The following is a 27,663-nucleotide window of genomic DNA, read 5'->3' as shown; positions in this document are numbered from 1 at the left end:
AATTTACTTCACCGCATGTGATATCAAGAAATGAAGGCACTGGATATTGCAAAGGCTATGGACCCTGACAACGTTCCAGTTGTACTGAAGACTTGTGTTCCAAAACTAGCTGCGCCCCCAGCCAAGCTGTTTCAGAGCAGCCTTGACACTGGCATCTATCTGACGGTCTGGAAAATTGCCCAGGTATGTCCTGTATACAAAAAGCAGGACAAATCCAACCCGGCCAATTACTAGTCAGTTATCAGTCTTCTCTCGATCATCAGCTAAGTGATGGAAGGGGGCTTAACAGTGCTATCACGTGGCACTTGCTTAGCAATAACCTGCTCACTGACATTCAGTTTGGGTTCCGCCAGGGTCACTCAGCTCCTGACCTCTTTACAGCCTTGGTCCAAACATGGACAAAAGAGCTGAACTCAAGAGGTGAGGTGAAGATGACTGCTCCTGACATTAAGGCAGCATTTGGCCAACTGTGGCATCAAGAAGCCTATGCAAAACTGAAGTCATGGGGAATCAGGGGTCTCTCCACTGGCTGAAGTCATACCTAGCACAAAGGAAAGTGGTTGTGATTGTTGAAAGTCAATCAGCTCTCTCCTAGGTCATCACTGCAGGAGTTCCTCAGGGTAGTGTCCTCAGCCCAACCATCTTCAGTTGTTTCATCAATTACCCTCCTTCTATCCTAAGGTCAGAAGTGGGGATGTTCGCTGATGACTGCACAATGTTCAGCAACATTTGTGAATTCATAGATACTGAAGCAGCCCGTGTCCATATGCAACAAGACCTGGTCAACATCCAGGTTTGTGCTGCTAAGTGGTAAGTAACATTCATGCTACACAACTGCCAGGCAATGACCATCTCCCAAAAGAGAGAATCCAGCCATCTCCCCTTGACGTTCAATGGTTCAATGGCATCACCATCACTAAATCCCCCACTATTAACATCCTGGGGGGTTACGTTTGACCAGAACCTGAACTAGATTAGCCATATAAATACTGTGACTACAACAGAAGGTCAGATGTTGGGAACTCTGCAGTGAGTAATTCACCTCCTGACTGCCCAAAGCCTATCCACTATCTACAAGGCACAAGTCAGGGGTGTGATGGAATACTCTTTCACTTGCTTAGATGAGTGCAGTTCCAACAAAACTCAAGAAGCTCGACACCATCCAGGACAAAGCAGCCTGCTTGGTTGGCACCCCATCCACCATCTTCAAAATTTACTCCCTACACCATTGATGCAGAGTAGCAACAGTGTATAGAATCTACAAGATGCACTACAGCAACTCAGCAAAGCTCCTTCAAGAGCACCTTCCAAACCTGCAACCTCTACCACCTAGAAGGACTAGGGCAACAACGGCATGGAAACACCACCGCCTGCAAATTCCCCTCCAATCCACACACGATCCTGACTTGGAACTATATCGCCGTTCCTTCACTGTCACTGGTTCAAAATCTTGGAACTCCCTTCCTAACAACACTGTGGATGTGTCTACAACAGATGGGCTGCAGCGATTCAAGAAGGCAGCTCACCACCACCTTCTCAAGGGCAATTAGGGATGGCAATAAATGCTGGCTTAGCCAGCGATGCCCACTTCCTGTGAAAGAATAATAATAATAAAAAGAACTAATCTCTTCATGGCCGCGTTTACAGATACTAGTTTTTCATTCCAGATTTATTTAATTAGCTGAATTCAAATTCACAAGTTGCATTGGTGGGAATTGAACTCACACCTCTGGATTATCAGTCGAGGTCACATAATCACTAAGTTACAGCACCCACAAGTCTATTACATGGTACGTTAGCAAACGCTTTTTGAAAGTCCATATACACATCAACCACACTTCCCTGTTCAACCATCTCTGTTATTTCATTAAAGAAATCAATCAAGTTACACTAATACCATTTTGTTTAAACAAATCTGTTCTCTCACTTATTAGCTCATATTTGTCCTAGATTATTACCTCTATAAGTTACCCTTGCCACCAGCAGTAGTCAATAGTAACCAGAATTATTTATCTCTACTTTTATGAGCAGAATTGTAACATTTGCAATCATCCAGTCACCTCCCCCATATCTAAGAAGGATTGGAAGATTATGACCAGACTGTGAAGTTCTTGGGACAGAAACATTTATATATTCAGCCAGAGTTATCCAGGATTCGAACTGCATAAGCAGCCATGGATTCCTTTATTATTCCTTTCCAGCTGATTCCCTCTGCTGGCACAAGTGCGTATGATAGCCTGAAGCAGACACAATGCAATTTTCAATACACTACACAGACCCTCTCCAATTTCCATCCATATTTCCCTGAGTAACCTAGGATGCACCCCAATATTGCCAACCTTTAAAGTACCTCTCTTCAGCTATTGTTATCCTATCTAATATATATATGTACATAGAAACATAAAAAACAGGCTATTCGGTCCTTCAAACTTGCTCTGCTATTGAAAAAGATCATAGCTGACCTTCCACCTCAACTGCACCTTGCCAGACCAACCTCATATTCCTTAGTTCTCTTAGTATGTAGAAGTCTATTGAGCTCTGTCTTGAACATGCTCAACAACTGAGCATTCACAGTTCTCTGGCAAAGTGAGTTCCAAAGAATCACACGAGTGAAGAAATTTCACATCCCAGCCCAAAAGTAACTGATCCCTTACTCTGAGACTGTGACCCCTGATATCGCTGCTACATCGTCCTTTACTTCAACATTGGCAGCATTCTCCTCTCTAACGAAATCAGATTCAAAGTACTAATTTAATACCTCAGCCATGCCCTCCTATGTTTCTGATGTTCCTCTGCCTCCACAACACTGTGGGTGTACCTGCATCAGATGAGATTGCAGCAGTTGAAGAAGGCGGCTCACCACCACCACCTCAAGGGCAGTTAGCTGGCCGTGCCAGCAATGCTTACATCCCATGAAAGAATAAAAACAAAAAGAAGATTCACTTTTTGGTCCCTAATTAGCTCCACCCTTTCTTTTTCTCTTTTTCTATATCTGTGCTTGTAAAAATTTTAGGATTCATCTTTATGCTAGCTGCCAGTCTTCTCTTCTACTCCCTCTTGCTCTCTTATTCACTAATTTAGATCTCCGCTGTGCTTCCTGTATTCAGCGTTGGTTCTCTACTGTATTACATTTATCATAAGCCTCTTTTTTTCTGTTTCATTTTAATGTCTATATCCGTAATCATCCAGGGAGCTCTAGCTTTGGTTGCTCTTCCTTTCTACCTTTTGGGAATTTGCCAACTCTGTACCTGAATCATTTCCCCTTTGAAGGCCTCCCATTGCTCCATTACTGTTTTGCCTTGCAATTTTTGATTCAAATCCACCGGGACAAGATCCCTTTTCAATTCACTGAAATTAACGTTCCTCCAGTTAAGCATTTATATGATAGATTAATATCCTGTCCTTTTTCATATTACCAGGTTCAGAATAGTTTGGACTTGCGTTTCTTTCAAGCATACATGAGGAAGACAATGGGAAACTCGTATTCTTTTATACAGTTATATTGCTCATGGCTGACACAACTCAAAGATAAATATTTAGAATAGTTATGGTCAATGTTCCCAAATGCTCCCTGACTGAAACATGTTCCATTTGGCCCAATTCATCACTCAGAACTAGATCCAGCACTGTTTCCTTCTTCATTGGGCTGGAAACATACTGATTAAGAAAGTTTTCTTGGAGATTTCAGAATTCCTCCCCTGCTTTGCAATTTATACTGTTATTATCCCAACTTTTATTAGAATAAATTGAAATCACCCATTATCAGTACTCTATATTTCTTGCATCTTTTTATAATTTGATTGCAAATTTGCTCCTCAACTACGTCATCCCTTTACAATGCTATTAATAATTTCTTTGATCAAGACCACCAGGTCCTTTCTTCTCCTTTTCTTCCTTCTCTATGCGCTAAATTTTTAGCATGGTGTGTGAGCGCAATCGGCGGGCACAGAAGCGGATGTGGAATCCGTTTCTGCCCACAATCAGCAGTCAACTGCAATTTCATGCTGGCTGACCAACGTGAAACGCTGCTGGTGGGGGCGGGAAGGGGGCGGGAAGAGGGCGGGCACCGGGAACAGGAAGGGTGCAGGCGGGAGATTTAAATGTAGCTCCCTGCAGGCTGGAAGTCTGTGTTTAGAGTCTCAGGGAGTTTGTTTGCAGCATTTGTACTTCCTTACCGATTGAAGTGCTACTCCAGTGTGCAAGATCGCATCAATGCCCGGATCCCTTGGCAGGCGTGGTGGGCATAAGCATCTCAGATTCGATGGTGGTGCACATTGGTGAAGGCACATCACACGCGCTTGAAGTGCTGGTGGAGGCAGAGAGTCCACAGGGTGCTGGCTGTCGGAGGATTGCTGGAGCCCGGGACAATGCTGAGTCCGAGGCAGGTAATTAGTCTCTGGAGCCTTCCATTAGGCGGCGCATGCTCGATGTGCAGTGGGTGCGCAGGATGATCTGCCAGAGGTCCCCAAGGATCAGCATGCCATGGCATTTGTCCTGGAGGAGTCCATGCAGAATGTGAGCATTGCATTGACCCATAGCTCAGAAAGCACAGCCTCCCCCGTAGAGAGTGGCAACTCTCATGGACAGGCAACTTAAGGAACTCAATCAAGGTTTCTGGGGTTGCGTTCAGACCTGTAAGCCCTCAGCAGGTCACTGCCAGTGTGAGAGATGGGTTTGCCACCTAGTAACTCTGCTAGTTACCTGTCCATCTATGGTGAGCAGGGAAGTTCAAACTAACCTCATGTTGGTGGGCAAGCTGCAGCTCGCATCTGTAAGCTCTTCTCAAGGCCCTCTGAATGATGGCAGCAGCTCCTCCGCCCCTCTGCCAGTGGCCGTCACATCTGTTGAGACCATGACAACTGAGCAGTGCCCAGCCATGGCGCTGGACTCTCCCGCCCAGACGGGCCCTGCACAGGCTCCAGCAACCAGAGGATGGCCACCAAAGTCATCAAGGCCAATAGGGCATCAGAGTCAGCACTCGGCCCATCAAGCCAGCTCACTATTCAAAAGATCATGGCTGACCTGAATGTAACCTCAACCTCACATTCCTGCCTACCCCTGAAAACCTTTCACTCCCTTGTTAATCAAGGATCTATCTAGCTCTGCCTTAACAATATACCACAGCTCTGCTTCCACCACCTTTTGTGAAAGAGAGTTCCAAAGGCTCACAACCCTCAGAGAAAAAATTTCTCCTCATCTCTGTCTTAAATGAGCGACCCCTTATTTTTAAACAGTGACCCCTAGTTCTAGGTTCTCCCACAAGAGAAAACATCATCTCCACATCCACCCTGGCAAGGCCTCTCAGGATCTTAAAGGTTTCAATTAAGTCACCTCCTACTCTTCTAAATTCCAGTTGCTACAAGCCTAACCTGTCCAGCCTTTCCTCATATGACAACCTGCTCATTCCAGGTATTAGTTCAGTAAACCTTCTCTGAACTGCTTCTAACACATTTACATCTTACTTTAAATAAAGTGACCAATGCTGTACACAGTACTCCAGATGTGGTCTCAGCAATGCCCTGCACAACTGAAGCATTATCTCCCTAATTTTGTAATCAATTCCCCTCATAATAAATGATAACATTCTATTAGCTTTCCTAATTACTTGCTGTGCCTGCATACTTTTGTGATTCATGCACTAGGATGCCCAATTCCCTCAGAATCTCAGAGCTCTGCAATCTCTCACCATTTAGATAATAAGCTTCTTTTTTATTCTTCCTGCCAAAATGAACAATTTCACATTTGCCTACATTATACTCCATTTGCCAGATCTTTGCTGACTCACTTAACCTTTCTATGTCACTTTGTAGCCTCCTTATGTCCTCTTCACAATTTACTTTCCTACCTATCTTTGTGTCGTCAGCAAATTTAGCCACCATTCCTTCGGTCCCTTCATCTAAGTCATTTATATAAATTGTAAACAGCTGAATCCCCAGCACTGATCCCTGTGGCACACCACTCGTCACATCCTGCCAACCAGAAAAAGACCCATTTATGCCAACTCTGCTTCCTGTTAACTAGCCAATCTTCCATCATGCCAATATGTTACCCCCTACACCATGAGCTTTTATTTTCTGCAATAACCTTTGATGTGGCACTTTATCAAATGCCACAAAAAGCCTTGGCACCTGGGAGTGACACAGGATGTGGGCATCATGACAGCTTCCTGGATGCCTTGCGCAAACCTGCAATATCTGACTCTTGTGGTCATGCGCAAGCTGCATGTTAAAGGAGTGGAAGCCATTTCTATTGCTGAAGGCACCTGGCACCGACGTTGGCACCTTTATGGCCACATGCATGCAGTCAATGGCTCCCTAGATGAGGGGTAATCCTGCAATTGCAGCAAAACCTCTAGCTCGCTCAGCCTGGCTGGCTCTGTCAGTCCAGAAGTGGATGAAGGCATTGACGCTTCGGAACAGTGCGTCAGTGACCAGCTTGATGCAGCTGTGAGCAGCCGATTAGGTGACACCACATGGATCTCCCACTGATCCGTGGAAAAAACCTGAGGCATAAAAGTTCAGGGCCTTTGCCACTGGCATAAGGAGGCCACCTATACAGTTGGAGGCAATCTCTGGACCAATCATCTGGCATATAGAGTTGACAGAGTCCCTGGAGAGATGGAGCCTTCTTTGGCACTGAACCCCAGATATGTCCAGGTAGCAGGAGAGCTGCCTGTAGACTCTGCCTGCTGGATAATGGCACCTTCTCTGGACCCTTTTGCCTTGCTCATTCTGCTGGCCCTGCACTCCTTGTGGCTGAGCCTCTCGATCCACAAGACCCAATCTGGTGCGCTCCCTGCGGGTAAATGGCTTCCACTCCCTTCTGGCCCTCTCTCTTCTGAGGAGGTCCCTCCAGCAGAGTACGTACTGTCCCCATTTCTGTGATGATGTTTCCACAGGTTTATGCACTGAAGGGGCTTATTGGCTTAAGACCTCTGAAACTGCTAACAAAGCAGTGAGTTCTCCAGAACAACACATATCAATAAACCGCCTCCAAACCACTCACAGCCAAACTCCCAACTACTCACCTTTGCATCTGCCTGTTGGCCTTTTATCTGCCCTGGATGTAGAATCCGTGAAAAACATGAAGGCTGCATGGCCGAGTGGCCCGTGCGCCGAGCATAAAAGTGCATGGGCCACGTAAAATCCCAATCAATTGCTATTTAAATCAGCTTAATTAGACCTTAACTGTCGGCGGGTGTGCGCAGGAGTCCAAAGTGTGCCCGCCGACCAAAATATCGCAAGGTGGCGCAGTGACGTCGGGACACCCTCCCAACATCATTGCGCCCCAATTGACGAATAGTCGGGGCCGCCATGCGTCCGCACTGAGAGCGTAAAATTCTGGCCTATCTTTCTTGAATACTTTGTGGGCAGAAATACTAAATTCACCATCCTCCCACTCTTTTAGTCAGATCTGTATTATTGTCACTATAATAAACCATAAATATTGCACAGTAAACAAGTACGATTTGTGGAATTCTTCCTGCGTTCAGAGCTCACTAGGGTGCAATGACATCTGTCAATTGCCATCATCAACGCTGAAAAAAACTTCATCCAAAAACAAATAAAACCACCCATTTAAAAAAATACAGCTTTCTTGGGAGTGATTACAAGGCTGTATTTACATCCCAGGATTCTTCTGAGTGTTCATTATTCTCTAACGTTATTCAAATTAAAACTTTGTACAGTAACTTTGCATAAACCTATTTCTTCCAAGTGTGAAATTAAAGAAAAATTATACTAAATGGTGGTTGGTTTACAATAACAGTTCAGTAGAATAATTATTCTTCAACTTTAAACACAAGATGTTTAAGACCTTTTAATCTATCCAACAGAAACAGCCGGGGACAAAATGTGTTTTTAATATTCCAAAGGAATGTATTCCTTCATTAAATTTATTTTAATTAATTATTAGTGTGTTTAAAATAGTTGAAGTGTTTTCATAGCATAAAGCCCCTCTAAGGAAGGAGAGAAAAACACAATTTAATTCTTTGACTGCTGGTGAATCCAAGGGCTTTCTGGCTTCTTAGGCCAGTTAGTTCTTGCTTCATATTATGTAGTTCTCCTACATTACAAAAGTGAAAGTATTGGGACATTCCAAGTTTATGAAAGGTGTTGTATTAATATAAGTTCTTTCATAATCACAGCAGGAAGATGGGGAAACAAATAAGTGAGGTGTGCAGAATATTTTTCGTGATTTGAAAGCATTGTTGAACAGATGAACATAGTACAGTTTTAAAAAGTTACAGCAACATCCACTAAATGGATGGACGGGAGAATCACGCTATTGTTACTTGTTACATTGTGCATTGGAATTGACAAAAGCAAACGTGATTTTTTTAGAGGAATAGTTCCTTTCTGTTTAGCAATCAGTCCTAAAGAAAATAATGAAACATTTGTAAGTAGGGTAGCTTGCATACCATTTTTCTTTGGAACAGATGTCAAAATTACAGACTCTTTTTCGTAAACTGTCATGAATTTTAAATTGCTTTATTTCCTTTGTAATCAAAGAAGCAGACGGTGACTTTTGATCCCATGTTTAAAGTAGCTCATTTCAACAACAGAGTGACTGATAGGAAATTGTTCACGGTGTTTGAATATTCACAGTTACAACATGTTATTTTCCTGCCGACTGGATTGTGAGAATTGTGTTGAGCTTCACATTTGAATAATAGATATTATTCATATCTTATTATGCAACACTTGTTCATTGCATATTGGAAATGCAACTTCATTAAGTTACTCTTGAAAACAGTTTTGAGAAAAACATTGAAGGATTAAAGGATACTTTTGCCTCACTTCTGCTGATTTCTGATGCTTTAGCAAAAAGAAAGCTCACTATCAAATCACAAAGAAAGACCATGTATTAGTCTTTGTCCTATTTTACTGCTTTTGGTATCCATTTAATTATAGAGTTCATTTTACGAGTAAACAACACTGAAAAAAAATTCACCCTAAAACAAAGCGACCAAAAATCTATTTTTCAAAATGACTATTATATTCCCACAGAAAAAGAACTTACAAAGGATTATGAACATTTCTCGATATTTGTATTTTTATTTTTTGATCATACTATATTCAGCAAATCTTTTGGCTTCATATTTCATTTTTAGCAGCAAATAAATATTGGGTGTTTCAACCACTAACATTGGATCCATGTTTCATACCAGTTACTCCAAAATCATTTGACACTGTAGCACAAAACCATGTAAAAGTCAGTAAATAGGTAACAAGAAAAGCTACTCTGAAACCTGGTCAGAAGAGGCAAGCATAGGAAAGAGTCAGTCAGCAGCTTTAACTGGAGCAGCTCCTCACCCCAATATGACTCATACTAACAGTAACGTGCAACATACCTGTTGTCCACTGTTTTTCTTCTACTGTTGCCAGTTTTGGTTCTCAAGTATGTGGTGCTAAACTTCTCAAATTTCTGGGCTACCGTAGATCACAGCATATAAGTCGACGCCACGTATAAGACAATCCCATTTTTCTGGCCACAATTTTGCCATATGCTTGGCATACAAGTCAACCCCCTTTTTCAGTCACAACATACTACACTTGCATTAGTAGTCAGTTCCAATTTTTCACCCCAGAAATGCACGTTTTAGTTAATAGTACCTCATAACTGGGTGCAAGGGATCAAGCAAGAGATGCAAGCTACACTGCAAAGATGCACGGGAGTTTAAAACACACCCATGCAGAGTGGACCCAGCGTGGCAAACAACGAAGAGAAATGAGTCTTCCCACAAAACAAATGAAGTATGAAACTGGCTTCAAGCTAAAAGTCATAACATTTGCTAACTTGTCAAATAACTGTGCTGCACTCAGGGAATTTGGTGTTAGTGAAAAACTGGTGAGGGAATGGAGTCCATCCTGAAGAAGATGTCCCAAACCAAATGCGCCATGAGAACAGGGACCATTCACTGGCCTGAACTTGAGTAGCATGTATCAGAATGGGTCCTCGAAAATCGTTGGAATGGTTACATCGTCATCAGGAATGCAATTGGCATATGGGCACTTAAGTGAGCCAAATCAAACCCCGAGTTCAGCAAAGATTTTCAGAGCAACATAAGTTGGTGCAGCTGCTTTATGGAACAAAAAAGTCTAGTATTGCGACAGAGGAGCAAGGTTGCTCAGAGATTACCAAGAGACCTCAATACCAAAATTATCAGTTTCCAATGATCCATCATCAGAGAGGGGCAAAAACACGAGTCCACATTACGTCATATCAGCAGGTATGGTTGTGGAGGGATGATTCTGTAACCAAAAACTCCAAATCTGATGCAGAGTGGGATCCTTCCAATGCTGCCATTGCCAAAGTGACTCAATTGATGAAATCATTGTGTCGGATGCCAAAGATAACAGGCAAAATTTTGCCCTTGACGGGCGAGCGAGCAGCCAGTCCCGGCCGCCGAAACGGGCCCTGTCACTATTTTAAGTGGGCGGGCCAATTAAGGCCCACCCAGCGTGATGTCCAGCGGGAAGCACTATGCACTTCCTGTGTGGGCTGGGGGGGGGGGGGGGGGATTTCCCAAATGCGAGAGTGCGTTCTTTCGCGCATGCATGTGAAACAGGGCACATCTCCCTGAGGCTAAGTGCTGCCTCAGGGAGAGCGCTGAAAGTTTTTAAAACTTTAATAGAAAAATTTAAAAATCATTAACATGTCCCCCTCATGTGACAATGTCACACGAGATGGGACATGTTAATAAATATCACAAAAACTTTATTAAAGTTTTTAAAAACTGACATGAAACCTCATCCTGCCGGTGGATGAGGTTTCATGTTTTTTCAGAAGCCCGCTGGGGCTCCTGGCCTGCCCGCCAGCCTTAAGGTTGGACGGACAGGGCCTTTAATTGGTTTAACTGCCCTGTCAATGGCCTCAATTGGCCATAGACAGGTCGGCGGGCAGACAGCTGATTGTGCTGCCCGCCCGCCTTCCTGAATATTTAAATGGGGCATCCCGCGTCATTTTCTCGTCGGCGAGCGGGCCCCGCCCCCAGCTCACCGATGGAAAAATTCTGCCCAATGAATTTGACTGGGTTTAAAATGCTTTGACTGTGGTAAAAATTATCTTCATACAGCTTATTTATTCAATAATCCGTGTCACATTAATTTAATATGAATTCCAGCTGTTATGTTTTTTTCCCACAATTCAAAATGGCAAACACCCACACCAGCGGCTCACTTTGATACTTGGCTAATAAGTCGACTCCCGATTTTGGGGGGACTTTTTGAGGCTTCAAAGGTCGACTTATATGCCAACATCAACAGTAGCTGATATTTGGCTATATTTTCCAGTTTCTGGATGAATGCCACAATCTTTAAATCTTAAGTTAATCCTTGAAATATTTCCACTGACCCCCGATTTATTTTTTCTTCGTCATTGTGCAATTAGAATACAGCTTTGAGAAGCATTTGTATAGACATGTAGACATGCCTGGCTCAGTACAACTACACCTGTACAATAGTGATTTTGGTCCTTTCTAATGTTGTTGTGTTGTAGCAGTTTGAGATGCTCATCATTCTATCCTGCACATAATTTGGTTAAAATATCACCTATATCTTTGATCTAATTTTTCCAGCTTCAGATAACAATAGTTAAGAATGCAGAGTCATAGCTATATGAAAGAATAATGAACACAAATGCATTGTACGTGAGCTGTTAGTTATATACAATTATATAGATGGGCATGTCTCTTTCAGTTCCTGATAGGACTGCAAATTGCAAATAATAATTTAAGGATTCTAAAATGCATAAGCACCTAAAACTATCCAGGCATTTAGATTTGTGCTTTCATTATGACATTTGGCTCATTGTGCTTGGTCAACTTTACAGGTGAGTACATGAGTTTGGATCTTTTTCAAGCTAATGGTGAAAACATAATATAATCAGATCAGCTGTGATCTTATCGCATGGTGGAGCAGGCTTGAAGGGCCAAATGGCCTACTCCTGCTCCTAAGCCCTTTGTTCCTATGTTCCTATCTTCTTCAGGATGAGTGAGTATAGTTAAATGATTAGCAAATAAACATTCACAGATTGCAAGTATGCTCCTTAGTTTGCCAATGTTACCATCTGCTGTAAATAGATGTCAAATCTGTTCAAATGTGTTTTAACACAGGCAAGCATGACAGCGAACAGAAATCCTAAAATGGCCTGGGGGTCTTGCTTTACATCATTTGTTTTGTTGAATGCACTACAGCATAAAAGCATATAAATTAAAATTTAGGATAAACCCACTTGTTCTAATAAACTTGTGTTGGTGTTAGCTTCAGCTCTTGAACTGGAGCTCGCTCACTCACTTTTCCTGAGCCGCTTCATCCAATTCAGGGTGGTGGGGAGTCGGAGCCTAACCCGACAGGCAATGGGCATTAGGCGGTGTACACCCAGGATGGGATGCCAGTCTATCGCAGGGCGCACACTCACACAGACACACACAATAGGGCACAATTTACCGTAATCAATCCACCTAACCAGCACGTCTCTGTACGGTGGGAGGAAACTGGAGCACCCTCAACTGGAGCTACCTACTCAAATTTAATTTTCTTGCCCTTTCCCCATATTCATGTACATCTTTGCTTTGCAAATACTCATGCAATTCCCTTCTAAGAGTTGATTTAGTGCCTGTCTTAAGAGTAAACTATTCTATTTTCTAATAACTGTTGAAAAAAATTCTTCCAACCTCCCCCTTCATTCTTCCAGTGATGATGCTTAATCTGTCCCCTTATTACCAGGTCACCAATCAGTTGAAATAATCTTCCACTATTTATCCTCTCAAAATCTTGACACCTTCCATTAGATTTCCCCTTTAACTTCTGTGTTCAGTGGGAAAAAATATTTTTTGAACCTTTCAACATACCTATAACAACTCTGCTGATAATGCGCTAATGATTTAAAGTATACCCTTCTGTGATATAATGTCCTATAATTGGATACATGCAATATTTCAACTGTAGCTTAGTCAGTGCTTATATAAATTTAATATAATTTATTTGATTTTACATTCAATGCTCCTTTGTAATAACAGCCAGAATCTCATATGTCTTTTTCCAAATGCCATCCCAACTTTAAAGATCTACGTAACTGTACACATAGTTCCTCTCTGTTCCGCTTCTTTTAAAAATGTTACTCTTTAAGGTATATTTCCTTTCACTGTCCTTTTTCTCAAATTTACTACTTCACATTTCTACGCATTGAACTGTATTGTCATTTATCTGCCTGTTCCATAAGCCTATCTATATTGTAAAGAGAATATCATTTTTCCTAATATCACTGTGGGATACTGAAGCAGGCTGGCGGAAGCTGTGTTTGTGTGTTATGTGTGTGTGTGTGTGTGTGTGTGTGTGACTAATTTAATTAAACTGAAGACAGTCAGATTGCAAGGTTTAAATCATCAAAGGGGTTTGGTGTAAAAGCAGGCATTTTGAAATGGAGATGGACAAACTAAAATGAGATCCCAGTAGATACAGAATGAATGGGAATTTGCATTATGAAATAAGTGAAGAGTGAATTGTTAGCTGTTTTGTTTTACAACTGGCAAAAATTGTAAATAATTATTAAGTTTATTTTTCCGAAAAGTGCTGGCCATAATGACATCATGAAAGATTTTTATATTTTGGGAAAGGTAACTTTCAAAGAAAATTTAGAACAATGGATTTAAAGGTCAAAAGGGAGAAAATATATTTAAGGAAAGATTGAAAGCTGTATGAGGTGAGTGGCCATGTGAGATCTTGAAAGGTGGGCTGTGCGAAGACAGATTTGTGAAAAGCAGCCTCTAGCCACTCCAGAGAAGTGCTTGTTTGTTCCAGAATGCAAGGTTTTGTTAAAAGCCTTGGATTTCCATTGTCAAGTGAGGAGGAGAGAGAATCTGTGAAATACCTCCTTTATAGCAACAGTGGATGCCTTGCGGCAATATTTACTGGATATTTATAGATTAAGAACCTATTTGGACTGTTGTTTGGAGTGTTTATTTGGGAATCTAGCTAAGTAGATTTTTGGGAAATGTTGTAAGACTAAATTTACTTGTGTAACTGCAATCTTGTGTGTTTAAGTTTTCTTTTCTTTTATTAATAAATGTTTTAATTTAATAGCTAAAATCTCCAAAAGTGGTAGTGGACTCTTTACTTCTGACTTCAGTGCACATACCTTCTCATAATAAAATACAAATTGCAAATCGTTGTGATAGCTTGGCCAAGTTTCCCTTTGGGTTTGGTCGACTCAGCAATTACCAACTGCCACATCATAACAAAACTGGGGGCTTTTTGAGGAATTTTTAAAATTCCTTGAATGGCTTGGAGTTGGTGAATCTCAAGACTACGAGTGTGAGAAGAACATTGAACTCAGGGGTTGGTGTTGAGGGATTTTAAAGTGGTTATACTACGAACATGGCTTTAGCAATTGCTAAGACTTTTCTGGGAGTAGAAGATGTAACCCTGATAGGTTTACAAAAAGTAACTAAGGTTCAGTTAACAGAATTGGCGGATAAGTTGCAGTTAGGATTAACCACAGGGCAAAGAAAGCAGACATGATTGAAGTAATAATGCAGCATTTGAAATTGGAAGGAATAGCTGAAACTAGTGAGACACAGCTGGAGATAGTGATACTTCAGTTGCAAATGAAAAATCTTGAATTGGAGGCAAAAGACAGAGTAAACGAAAAAGAGAGAGCATTTCAAAGAGAAATGGAAATGCGAAAACTCGACCTCCAGAGAGATAAGTTAGCAATGGAAGAAAGAGAGAAGAGAAAGGGAATACTGGCTTCAAAGTCAGGTCCTTAAAAAAAAGAGACTTCAGGTGCTGAGAAAGATTCTGATGGCGAAACAACCATCTTCGACCAAAAACCTAGTGTGCAGATGTTTAAATTGGTACAGGCTGTTCCAAAATTTGAGGAAAGGGATGAAGAGGCATTCGTTATTTTGTTTCAGAAGATAACTAAGCAAATCAAATGGCCACAAGAAATCTGGACATTGCTTTTACAGTCTAGGTTGGTAGGTAGAGCTCATGAGGTATATGCATCGCTGTCAGAAAAAGTATCTGTGGATTATGATGCAGCGACAAATGCTATTTCGAGTGCATATGAGTTAGTTCCTGAACCATACAGGCAGAAATTTCGGAATGTAAGGAAGCAGCCTGGATAGACTTATACCGAGTTTGAGAGAGTAAAACAAGATAATTTTGACCGTTGGATACGGGCATTAAAGATAAAGACAACATATGCAGCTCTTAGAGAAGTAATTCTTTTGGAAGAATTTAAAGATTTACTTCCTTTGGTAGTTAGGACTCAGAGGAAGAACAGAGGGTTAAAACGGCTAGGCAAGCAGCAGAGATAGCTGATGATTATGAGCTAGTCCATAGATCAAAATCTTTCTTTCATCACCCTTTTAAATCTGAGAAGGATAGGAAGTGAGAAAGTGAAAGGAAGGCAGGTAGTCAAGAAAGAGAAGGGACAGCTGAGAATTCCAGGAAATTTCTCCTCAGACCAGAAAGGAAGGTGCTGAGGGTAGAAGTAACACTTGAAGACTTAAATGTCTCCATTGTAATAAGATTCGGCACACTAAGTCAATGTGTTGGAGGTTACAGGGAAAACCTATTGCAGTAATTGGAACTCAGAAAAGTTCTGGAAATAAGAGTACTGTGGGTTTGGAGATCCATAGGCAAGTAAAAACAATGGTTTGTGTACCGGTGAAGCAGGAAGAATCAGTGGTAGCTAAAGAAATGGAAAAGTGTTCACAATTTACCCAAGGGAGTTACAGAAGGGCAGGTTGCAGAAATGTTTAAAGATTTTATATGTGAAGGGAAAGTCTATAATGTGTACAGGATGGAGCAGGCAAAGATATCAAAATTTTAAGCGATACAGGGGCTAGTCAGTCCTGAATGTTATGGGGTAGTACTATTTGTTGTCCAGAGGGGATGTTTCAGGAAAGAGTACTAATAAATGAAATTCATGGAGATGCTAAACATATTCCATTGTGTAAGTAAAGTTAAAAAGTAGGTTGAAAACAAGCGAGATGATTGTTGGGGTAGTGGAAAAATTGCCCATTGCAGAGGCTCAGTTTATCCTAGATAATGATATAGCTGGGTCACAAATGTTGGTGATGCCATACTGTAGTTGAGCAGCCTGTGGAGACACAATCAACAGAGCTGTTGCAGAAAGAGCATCCTGGATTGTTTCCAGATTGTGCAGTAACGAGATCACAAACTCTCAGGTTGAAACAGGAAGAGGAAGAATCTAAAAGGTAGGGGGAGGATGCTGACATCCAGTTAACTGGATCTGTCTTTGAAAAGATTGTTCAGGAAGTGAAGGAGGGAGAGAGTGAGACTGAAGTGTTTAGCTCAGTGAAGTTGGTAGAGTTACAGCCGAAATATCCACGAATAAAGTAGTTATACCAGACAGCTTATTCTGAAACAGAAGCAGAATGTATTCCAGAGTGTTATTACCTTGAAAATGTGTTAATGCGGAAATGGAGACCGTCTCATGTTCTGACAGATGAAAAGTGGGCAGTAGTACATCAAATAATACCATGTGGATACAGAAATGGAATATTAAGAATAGCTCATGAAATTCCAATAGTTAGACATTTAGGAATTAGGGAAACATAGGCTAAAATACAAAAACATTTCCTTTGGCCTGGATTGCATAAAGATGTAGTCAAATTCTGTCGATCATGTCACACATGTCAGGTGACAGGAAAAGCTCAAGCAGTGATTAAACCTGCACCTTTAATTCCAATTCCAGCATTTGAGGAACCTTTTACCCCTTCCTAAGGCCAAAAGTGGAAATCAGAACTTGCTGACAATCATGTCCACCAAATTTTCGGAAGCGATGCCTTTACGGAATATTACAGCAGAGAGGGTCGTAGAGGAGTTGACCAAATTCTTTACAAGGTATGGGTTACCAAAAGAAATACAGTCGGATCAAGGTTCACATTTCGTGTCACAGCTGTTTAAGGAAATAAAGAACAGCCTAGAGATAAAGCAGTTTTAGCTATCAGCTTATTACCCCGAAACACTTTTGGAGAGATGGCAGCAAACTTTAAAAACTATGATGAGGGCATATAGCCAAGACTACCCACAGGACTGGGGTTGGGGGATTCTATTCTTGTTAATAGCTATTAGCGATGCCCTTAACGAATCAACAGGGTTTAGTCCTTTTGAATTAGACTATGGGCATGAAGTAAGGGGACCACTAAGTTGACTTAGGAGAAATTAGCGAGTCAAAGTTCGGAAACTATTCTCCTGGATTATGTGACAAAATTCAGAGAAAGATTGAACAGAGCATGTGAGTTAGTTAAGGAGCTTTTAAAGGTATCATAGCAGGTGATGAAGACAGGTGTGGAAAAGAGGGAAAAGCTCGTAGTTTTGTTCCTAAAGAGGTGTTAATATTTAAAATCTCCAAAAGTGATAGTGGACCCTTTACTTCTAACTTCAGTGCACACGCCTTCTCATAATAAAATCCAAATTTCAAATTGTTATGATAGCTTGGCCAAGTTTCCCTTTGGGATTTGGTCAGCCCAGCAATTATCACCTGCCATCTCATAACAATATTATCACTTTGTTATGCTCCTCAAATGACATCAGAAAACTTCATCACTCTTTTTGAGCCTATGCCCAACCCAACTTACAACATGAAGCTTTCCAACATAGATTCCTAGGGTACATCACAATCTGTGTTCTACCAAAAGATAAAGAAAATCCATACTATTTGCTTCCCCCTTCCATAGCCATCTCTTTATCCATTCATCTCCATTCTCTTCAATACCACCCTTCTTCGTCTCCTATGCCACCTGATCAAACATCTTCTGAAAATCCACATATACAATCACTGTATTCCTTTTACCTGCATCAGCTTGACTCAAGAGCTAGTACTCTCTTTTCTAAGTCTGAAGATGGTGGGTTCAAGACCACTCCAGGACCTGAGCATCTAATCTAGGCTTACACTTCATTGCAGTACTAAGGAGAGCTCTGCTGTCAGAAGTTGCCCTATTTCGCTGAGACATTAAACATAGCCTTTCTGCCTATTCAGGTAGATGCAACATTTTTTCCCCCCAAGGAGAAACATGGGATGCTCCTGGTGTCCAGGTGACCATTCTGCCCCAATCAACAACACAAAAACAGTTAAATTGGTCTCATGTCTAGTTGGAAGATTTTGCTGTGTGCATATTGGCTGCAGAGCTTACTGCAACACAGTGGCTGCACTTCAAATTTGGTAATTCACTGTCTGTGAAGAGCTTTGGTATATGAACATACGAAATAGGAGCAGAAGTAGGCCATTCAGCCCCTCGAGGCTGCACCACCATTCAATAAAATCATGGTTGATTTCAAATTCAAATTCTATTTCAAATTCCACATTCCCATCTACCCCTGATAACCTTTGGTTCCCTTGCCTAACAAGAATCTATCTACCTCCGCTTTAAAAATATTCAATGACCCCACCTTCACCGCCTTCTGAGGCAGAGGGTTCCAAAGTTGCACAACCCTGAGGATATGAAATGCAAGTGTTCTTTACCCAGAAACTGAGCTTTCCTCAAACAGAAAGAAACAATGAAATTAGTCAAGCATGACTAGCCATATATAAATCCTCAATAAGACTGTGGCTTTATAAATTTTCATGTTTCCCAAATGGGCTCTAGCAGTTTTCCCACAAGAAAGTAAAACTGGTCTAATATTCCCTCACTTATCATTTTACTCTTCACTGAAGAGTGACTTAAAACATTTGCCACCCTCCAGTCCTTTACCACTATACCATTTCAAAACAAAATTTGAAAGATTATGGTTGGTTTCTCCATTCTACCCTCTCTCATATGTATATCAGTTATGCCTGGACACTGTTATACTTGTAGTCTCAGTAATCCTTTTAATCCAGTTTCCTTTTGGATCAATTACCATCAGCAATTGCTGCACTTGTCAAGCTATCATTGGAATTGCCTTGCATAGGAATGGCAAATTTGCTCAGTACTTTTCTGGTAAGCAGCAATGATAGGTGACATTGCAAGCAGTGTTTTCGTTTATTTATTCATGGGATGTGAGCGTCGCTGGCAAGATCAGCATTTATTGCCCTTGAGAAGATGGTGTGAGCTACCTTCTTGAACAGCTACAATCCGTGTGTTGCAGGTACACAGACAGTGCTTTTAAGGAAGCAGTTCCTGGATTTTGACCCAGCAACGGTGAAGGAGCGGCAATATAGTTCCAAGTCAGGGTGGTGTGTGACTTGGATGGGGACGTGCAGGTAGTGGTGTTCCTATGCCCTTGTCCTTCCAGGCGGTAGAGGTCACGGGTTTAGAAGGTAGGTCACAGATCAGGATGATCTCATTGAATAGTGAAACAGGCTCGAGGGGATAAATGACCTCCTCATGTTTTCTATGTTCCTATGCTGTGTCAAGGCCTTCATGACACCCAGGAACATTTCGTATACGGCCGAGTGTCATTCCAGACACCACTGCTGCATTTGTTGGACAAGTAGCATTATTTTAGATGCTCAGGTCATGTAATTCAGTGAAGGTTACAGAAAATATGCAGCTTATGAATGGGAGAGGACAAATCCACTTGCTGAAACTGCTTTGAATCTGTTGGAAGTGCAACAGCTCTGCACTCAAACTTATAAGATTATTACATGTTCACAAAGTTATTATTTGGATCACTATAGCTCTGCTTAAGAGACAAGTGGGAATAATATAACCAGCTTCAGAAAAATAACCCTTTTCAGATTATCCACCATCATTTTCATAGGGATAAGTCTTGCACCACATTTTGACACTCCATGATGCTTCTCTTTATTGTATTTCTTTTCACATTTTGAGGCAAATAAAATGACAAGTTTTGTCTGTTAGTTGTATTGTGGTTAGCTCCATTCCTGCTCCAAGATATTGCTGTACTATACCTGAAGTTGAAAACTTTTGGGTTTTTGCCAATTTTCATTATTAACTTCAAGAAAGAGGTGGAAGGGTCTTTTGACATTCTGGTGGATAATCACAGTTCACTCTATTACCACATCTCCATGCAATAGACTATCTTAACTTTTCTTTTTAAGCTTACAGATAATAAAGCTTCCCTGCTCCAGGAAGGTATCTTTTCCTGTAGTCAATTTCAGAATTCAGCTGGATGGCTTCACAATAATTCTGCAAAAAAAAACACAACAAAATAAAAATGAGGATTGAGTTGAACTTCTGTCAGCCAAGGAAAAATAATTGATACAAATTTCAGATGTAGTATTAACCTTTTCTACATATCAGAACAATATTAATTGTACAGGATACATTCTCTAGTATGTTCAAAACAGTCCTGTTAAAAAAAGGTTATAAGGATAAGCCTAGCAATTACAGACCAGTCAATTTAACTTCAGTGGTGGGAAAGATTCTAGAAACAATTATTCGGGACAGGATTAGTAGTCACATGGAAAAATATGGGTTGATAAGGAAAAGCCAGCATGGATTACTAAAGGGCAAATCATGTTTAACAAACTTGCTGGAGTTTTTTGAAGAGGTAACAGAAAAGGTCGATGAGGGTAATGCTGTTGATGTGGTGTACATGGACTTTCAAAAGGCGTTTGATACAGTGGCACACAACAGACTTGAGAAAAGTTATTGTTCATGGAATAAAAGGGGCAGTAGCAACATGGGTTCTAAATTAGCTGAAAAATAGGAAGCAGAGAGTAATGGGCAATGGAGGAAGGTTTGTAGTGGAGTTCCCCAGGGGTCAGTAATGGGACCCTTGCTTTTCTTGATATATATTGATTATCTAGATCTTGGTGTGCAGGAGACAATTTCAAAATTTGCGGATGATACAAAGCTTGGGAGTGTTGTAAACTGCAAGGAGGATGGTGTGGAACTTCAAGAGAACATAGGCAAGTTGGTGGAGTGGGCAGATAGATGGCAGATGAAGTTCAAAGTGTGAGGTGATGCATTTTGGTAGAAAGAACATGGACAGACAATATAAAATAAGGAGTGAAATTTTGAAAGGGGTGCAGGAGCAGAAAGACATGGCTGTATATGTGCATAGATCATTGAAGTTGGCAGGACAGGTGGAGAGAGCAGTTAATAAAGCATTTAGTATCCTGAGCTTTATAAATAGGAGCATAGAGTACAAGAGCAGGGGAGTTATGCTGAATTTATATAAGGCACACGCTAGACCTCAGCTGGTGTATTGTGTACAGTTCTGGATGCCACATTAAAGGAAGGATGTGAACACATTGGAAAGAGTGCAGAAGAAGTTTACAAGAATGGTTCCAGGGATGAGAAACTTCAGCTATGAGGATAGATTGGAGAGGTTGGGATTGTTCTCCTTGGAGAAAAGGCAGCTAAGAGGAGATTTGATAGAGATGTTCAAAATCATGAGGGGGCTGGACAGAGTAGATACGGGGAAGCTATTCCCACTCGTAAAAGGATCAAGAACGAGAGGGCACAGATTTAAAGTGATTTGCAAAAGAAGCAAATGTGACGGGAGAAAAAACTTTTTCACACAACGAGTGGTTCGGGTCTGGAACGCCCTGACTGCCTGGAAGTGTGATGGAGGCAGGTTCAATCGAGGTATTCAAGAGGGTGTTCGATGATTATTTGAATAGAAACGATGCGCAGGGGTATAAGGAAAAGGCAGGGCAATGGCACTAGGTCATAATGCTCATTTGGAGAGCCGGTGCAGACACGATGGGCCCAATGGCCTCCTTCTGTGCCATTAAAATTCTGTGATGACGTGATAAACAACCACCGATTGGGATTTTCCGGCCCCGTCGCAGGCGATGCGGCAGCCCAGCCAAAAGTCCATTGACTTTCGGTGGGAGCGAACGATCCTGGCAGCGAGCGGGGCTGGATAATCCCGCCCATCATTTATATCACCAACTTATTGCTTTTGTCAATGTGCTAAGACAACTCATACAGTCACGATAAAAGTGGAAATGGCACATTGCTTCACCAAGTCATAGAGTGGGCCAACTATAATCTATCTCTGTGGGTGCAAGCACCAAAAAATATTCATTTTTTTTTTTACAGGAGAAAGAAAGTTAACACAATGAAAATGCTGAGATATTTGAACTGCATTAGCAACAGAGTTACTATGACCCACTGCAAATTTGGTGTAATTGTGTGTAAACACAACATGTGGTGAATAAAGTTGGTAAGTTACAAGTGCAATTCCCATTTGGGAATATGAGGTAGTGGCACTAAGGGAAATGTGGCTTAAAATGATGAGCATTTGGTGCTTAATATTGTAAGATTTTAGTTCTTGAGTCAGAGATTACTCAATACAAGAGGTTGAAGTCATTGTTAGGCAGTTTATTAAGAAGCAACAGTTTAGATATGATACATAAGCTATATAGGCAGAAAAGACAAACGCTCTGTAACAGGTGAGAATGGTTTAATGGTCTCATATTGGATAAGTGGGGGAAGCAAGGCAATGCTGATCTTCATAGTTGGCAGTGGCGGTCTCCTCAGGATGATTTACTGGGTCCAGGTTGGACAAAGGGCAAGATGAAGCTGATCTGTGGCATCTCTTCAGACTGTTTTCTTCAGTCTTTTTGAGCTAGCCAAATCATTAGGCTGTGGCCAGCATTGATCCACCTCACAAAGCTCTTTCCAGTCTAAAGTGATTTTTCTCTCACTCAAGTCCATTTATATACCTTATTTATTCAGCTCTTAGAAGGAAAAACTGTGTCAAATCAGAAGGAGGCATTCAAAGGTAAAGAATCTACAGGCACAGTGTAGACATGTCCCCACAAATAAAAAGGGTGACACTGCCAAATCTAGAGCCCCCTGGTTATCTAGAAGCATACAGGCCAAGATAAAGCAGAAAAAGAGCACTTAAGACAGTAACAAAAGACTTAATACTGTAGAAAGCCTAGAGGAGTATAGAAAGTACAGGGGCGAAGTAAAGATGGAAATTCGAAAAGCAAAGAGAGGGTACAAAAAAATATTGGCAGGTAAAATCAAAGAAAATCCTAAGGTGTTTTACTAGTGCATTAAGATCAAGAGAATAACTAAGGAAAAGGTAGGGCCTTTCAGAGATGTACATGGTAACATGTGGGTTGATGCAGAAGATGTCAGCAAGGTTCTCAATGAGTACTCGGTCTCTGTCTTCACTGAGAGGGATGATGCAGACATTCTAGTTAAAGAGGAGGAGTGTGAAATATTAGACACAATAAGGTTTAGGTTAACAAAGCAAAAGAGCAAGGAACAATCTGAAGTAGAACTTCTAAATTGGAAGAGGGCTAACTTCAATGGGATGAGACAGGATCCAGCAGGGAAAAATGGAACTAAAGATTGATAGGAAAAACTGTAAAAGGAACAATGCCTGATCTTTATGGAGGTGGTGTTGAGTACAAGCTGGGTATATTTCAACAAGGGCAAAAGGTAAGGGAACCAAAGACTCCTTGGATGATGAAGGAGATAGACAATGTGATGAAACAAAACAAAGAGCATGTATGATGCATATAAAATAAAAACTGAAAATGCTGGAAATACTCAGCAGGTCTTTGGAGAGAGAAACAGAGTTAACGTGCTGAAGGGCCCTATTTACAAGATTGCTGATAAGGCCAATCTAATAGCATGTGGAGCTAAATGAATCCCAATGCATACAATTGACCAGTAAAGGTTAACAATACTTTTTAAGCAGAGGTGGGTAGATTCTTGGTAAGCAAGGGGGTGATAGGTTATCAGGGGTAGGCGGGCTGCATATCTGAGGTTGCTATCAGATCAGCCATGATTTTATTAAATGGCGGAGCAGGCTTGAGGGGCCGAATGGCCTACTCATGCTCCTTGTTCGTATGTTCGTATCCCTTGGAAGTTCGACGCAGAAATAGACTGCATTAAAGTTATCCTGCAGGACAATGACTATCCTGATCAGATCATCATATCGCACAAACACGCAAATGGGCCAAAGGCCCATTTCAGATTTGAATAGTGCCTGGTCTACCTCAAATTACCATGGTAAAGCAAAGTAACTCAAAAATTTGAACAACAGGTTAAGCAAGCCGTTTCACACTGCTACTATGCAGTGGCAATGCGAGTGGTATTTTCCACTAATAGGAAACTGCCGTCAGTCCAAACAAACATTCTGCCCACCACACAATTGAACAGCGTCATGTATGAATTTCAGTGCCGGTGCGTTGCTGGGTAGGTGGGCCATACGTCCCAATGATTGGCTGATCGAATCAAACAGCATGTTCCTCCAGCTGTTCATAATAGGCAGAATACAGACTGTGCTCAATCAGCCTGCGCTTGCAAAACCCAAAACAAAATTGTCTAGTGTTATTGCTGAAAAAGGGACACGCTGTTGAAGTTATTTGTCTTGTACTCATCAAAACAATTGCAAGAATTCCAAATTTCAAAGGCAGCAATTATTTATACTGCATAAGTATAGGAAGCTGATTAGTTGGCAAGTGGACAGATTGGTAAAGGTGTTGGCATGGAGAATGCACCAGGGAACTATCCTCTCTTGCACTTCTGTTTAATTCAAAAGAGAAGCAATGCCCGGACATGTTCCTTTTGCCTGAAGAGAAAAGGTCCCTGGGTATGAATATATGTAATTTCTCGCAAGGGTTATGTGAGAAGCCACATTATGACCCCGACTGATCATCTTAAATAGATTGTTAATGCAATTCTTAGCACACTCAGGATTGTTCAGCAAGTGCTGTCCAATCACAGAATCACATCTAACATTAGACATTAATGTTCAGAGTTCTGCAAGCACAGGCTGGTTGAGTATGGTAGCACTCTGCCAATTGCAAATAGCTGAAGGGATGTGCTGTTCGATATGATCTGCCAGTCATTGGGATGTACAGCCTATGTACCTGGCATCGTACCAATACTGAAATTCATAGAGTACATTACTCACTTGTGTGGTAGGCAGAACGTCTTTTTTGATTGATGGCAGCATTCAGCTAATGAAAAATACCCTCTTGTGCTGCTACTGCTTAGTAGCAACGTGGGACAGCTGGCTTCACCTGTTGCTCAAATGTTTTGGGATACCTTACCTTTTCAGGATAATTTGAAGTATACTGGGCACTTTCCAGGTCCAAAAGTGGTGGCCTTGGGCCCATTTGTGACTGTGCGTGATACACAGCGAGCAATGATCTGATCGAGGTAGCCATTATCCCATAGGATAGCTTTGATGTGCCCCATTTCACCTCAATATTGCATGGTGAGCAAATGTTTCTAGCCCTATTTGAGATCATTGATACTTGGAGCTGTCGGAATCCCAGTGTGTCTGTTAGATAGGATTCTGCGATTGGACGATCGTAAGTGCACTAATAGCTACTCTAGCAACCAATTTAAGATAATAGCTGAGCTTGTAACGTGGCTCATTTATGCTTGCTAGAAGTGACACACACTCATATGCAGGGACCCATTCTCTGTAAACAAAAGGAATCTGTTGAAGCCTTGTGCTATTTCGAATTACCCAGAAGCTTGGAGAGCCTTCAGATCCCCATTGCTTTCTCCATGTCAATGCCTCATCCAATCAGAGTCAGGTAAGAAAGCCAAGGGTCAATTTATAATGTTTTTATGACCAGAAGGTCGTTTCCAGTAGCGTTCCACAAGGCTCAGTATTGGCTCCCCTGCTGTTTGTCATAAAACCATGATTTAAACTTAAACAAAGGGGCACTGATTAAGAAGCTGGCAGATGATATGAAAATTGGCCATGTGATCAATGGTGATAAAGAAAGCTGTAGACTTCAGGAAGATATCAATGATGGGCAGAAAAGGGACAAATAGAATTCAATCTGGAGAAGTGCACGGGGAGGAGAAACAAGGCAAGGGGATATACAATGGGACTTTGGAGTTTGTATCTACAGGACTCTGAAGGTAGCAGGACAAGTGGATAAGGTATACAAGAAGGCATATGGGATACTTTCCTTTATTGGCTGAGGCCTCATATAAGAGGAGGGAGGTTATGCTAGAACTGCATACTGTTCTAGACACGACATTACAGGAAGGGTATGATCACAGTAGAAAGGGTATAGAAGAGATTTACAAGGATGTCAGGAATAGAAAATTTTAGCTAGGAAGAAAGATTGGATAAGCTAGGAAGAAAGATTGGATAAACTGGGTCTGTTTTCATTGGAACCGAGGAGACTGGAGAAAGATTTAATTGAGGTATATATAGTTATGACTGCTGAAATAGAGTGATGAGGAAGGACTTAGTTCCTTTAGCAGAGAGATCAATAACCAAGGGGACACAGATTTAAAGTGATTGGTGAAAGGATTAAAAGGGAGTTAACAAATAATTATTTTCACCCAGAGGGCGGTGGGATCTGGAAATCGCTGTCTGAAAGGGTGATAGAGGCAGGAATCCTTATCACATTTAAAATCCTTCTATGTTGCTGTGTGTTTGATTGGCAATTTCAAACAAGATGAACAGGCTGTTAATTAAGCTAAACGGGCTCTAGTCACTTTTCTCTAAAAAGTGATTTAACAACCTTCCAAGTTCAAAATCTTGAAGTCTGCCTGTGCCTTTAAAGAGAGGTAGTCATGCCAGATAGCTTCCATAAACACTGACAAAAGCATAAGAATTAGAATATTAGTTCAAATATAATTTAGCACAGCAGTTGTAAATTATTTATTTTCTGCTACACAAGGGACTTAGCTAAGCTTAACAACTAATGCAAAAATATATGTTGCATCACTGTTACTATTCATTTTTTTTAAACTGCTCAACAACTGAGATTAGCAATTAAACCTCAAATCAAAATGCAATCCTCCCTCTTTCTGAGGACTTGGTACTTACATTGAGGGCAGGTGATAAAACCAAAATGGATTGTCTGTTCAATCCTTGGGCACACTATTAAATCACCTAGATATCTGGGCAAGTGAAACTACTTTCCCTGGGCATAGAGAGCAAGGATTTACTTACAAAACTCGGATGAAACACAGGAGCCAAAAATAGTTAGGTAAAAGGAGTAAATAAATCATGAAAGCTTTTACCCCAGTTTCACCATGTGAACTTCATCATTAAACGTCAAGTAGGAAAAGAAACAAAACGTGAACAATGAAAATTTCTTAACACAGAATTTTAATTAAAACATTAACTTTTTTCCACAAAGAGAGAAAGAAATGTCTTTACTCAAGTGCACATGAGGTTGTACATAAAATAGGCTACCGATTTTAGTGACCTATTATTGGTCTGATCAGGGTTGTTGTTGTTGTAGTATCAAGTCATCATCATCAAATGTGAAGAATAATTTCAAAGGTAAACTTTTTAACTGAGTTTGTCATTTCTTCATATGGGGAATTATCAATAGGAACGATATTTGGGAGTGCATGGAAGCATCTTGGCCAATATTTTCTATTGTTGCAAAGAAAATATGTTCCCCTATACCACCAATAAGCTGAGCAAGGATCAGCATGCTTACAGGATGCTACTGAGAGCATTTAAGTATTTGGCTCCATCCAAGTACAAAGTTTGTCATGCATGTTGAAGAATACCAATTCCTGCTCAATACAATGGTAACCAAATATGAGCACATCTACCAGATGTACCAACATTCTGGGTCTTTACCAGCCAAGAGACGTGACATAATGGGTCTCCCCATGGTACATTTTTACTGACGCAAACAGAATCTATTTCCTCCAGGGAGCAATATTCTTAATGATTGATTAATCTTCTTCCTCGGGACAATTCCAGGTTTTGGGGGGAGGGTGGCTGGGGTGAGGGGTGGAATGAAGAGGAAGGGGGTAACTTGCAAAAA

The 27,663-nt window shown here is 41.2% G+C and overlaps 1 protein-coding gene across 3 annotated transcripts in view; it reads right to left on the bottom strand.

Moving 5' to 3' along the window:
- The window catches only part of LOC144680956 (AFG1-like ATPase), a 168,036-nt gene that overhangs the window by 30,906 nt on the left and 109,467 nt on the right, over positions 1-27,663 (bottom strand). For all 3 annotated transcript variants that reach the window (XM_078542534.1, XM_078542535.1, XM_078542537.1), the window contains one exon: positions 20,025-20,107. In XM_078542534.1, coding sequence (XP_078398660.1) covers positions 20,025-20,107 — 83 coding nt within the window. The remainder of the gene's footprint in view (positions 1-20,024; positions 20,108-27,663) is intronic.

Source organism: Cetorhinus maximus, chromosome 5 (genome assembly GCF_964194155.1).
Source record: "Cetorhinus maximus chromosome 5, sCetMax3.hap1.1, whole genome shotgun sequence".
NCBI classification, from domain to species: Eukaryota; Metazoa; Chordata; class Chondrichthyes; order Lamniformes; family Cetorhinidae; genus Cetorhinus; species Cetorhinus maximus.
Note: the sequence above shows the minus strand (reverse complement) of the source record. Positions and strands in the feature narration are given on the sequence as shown.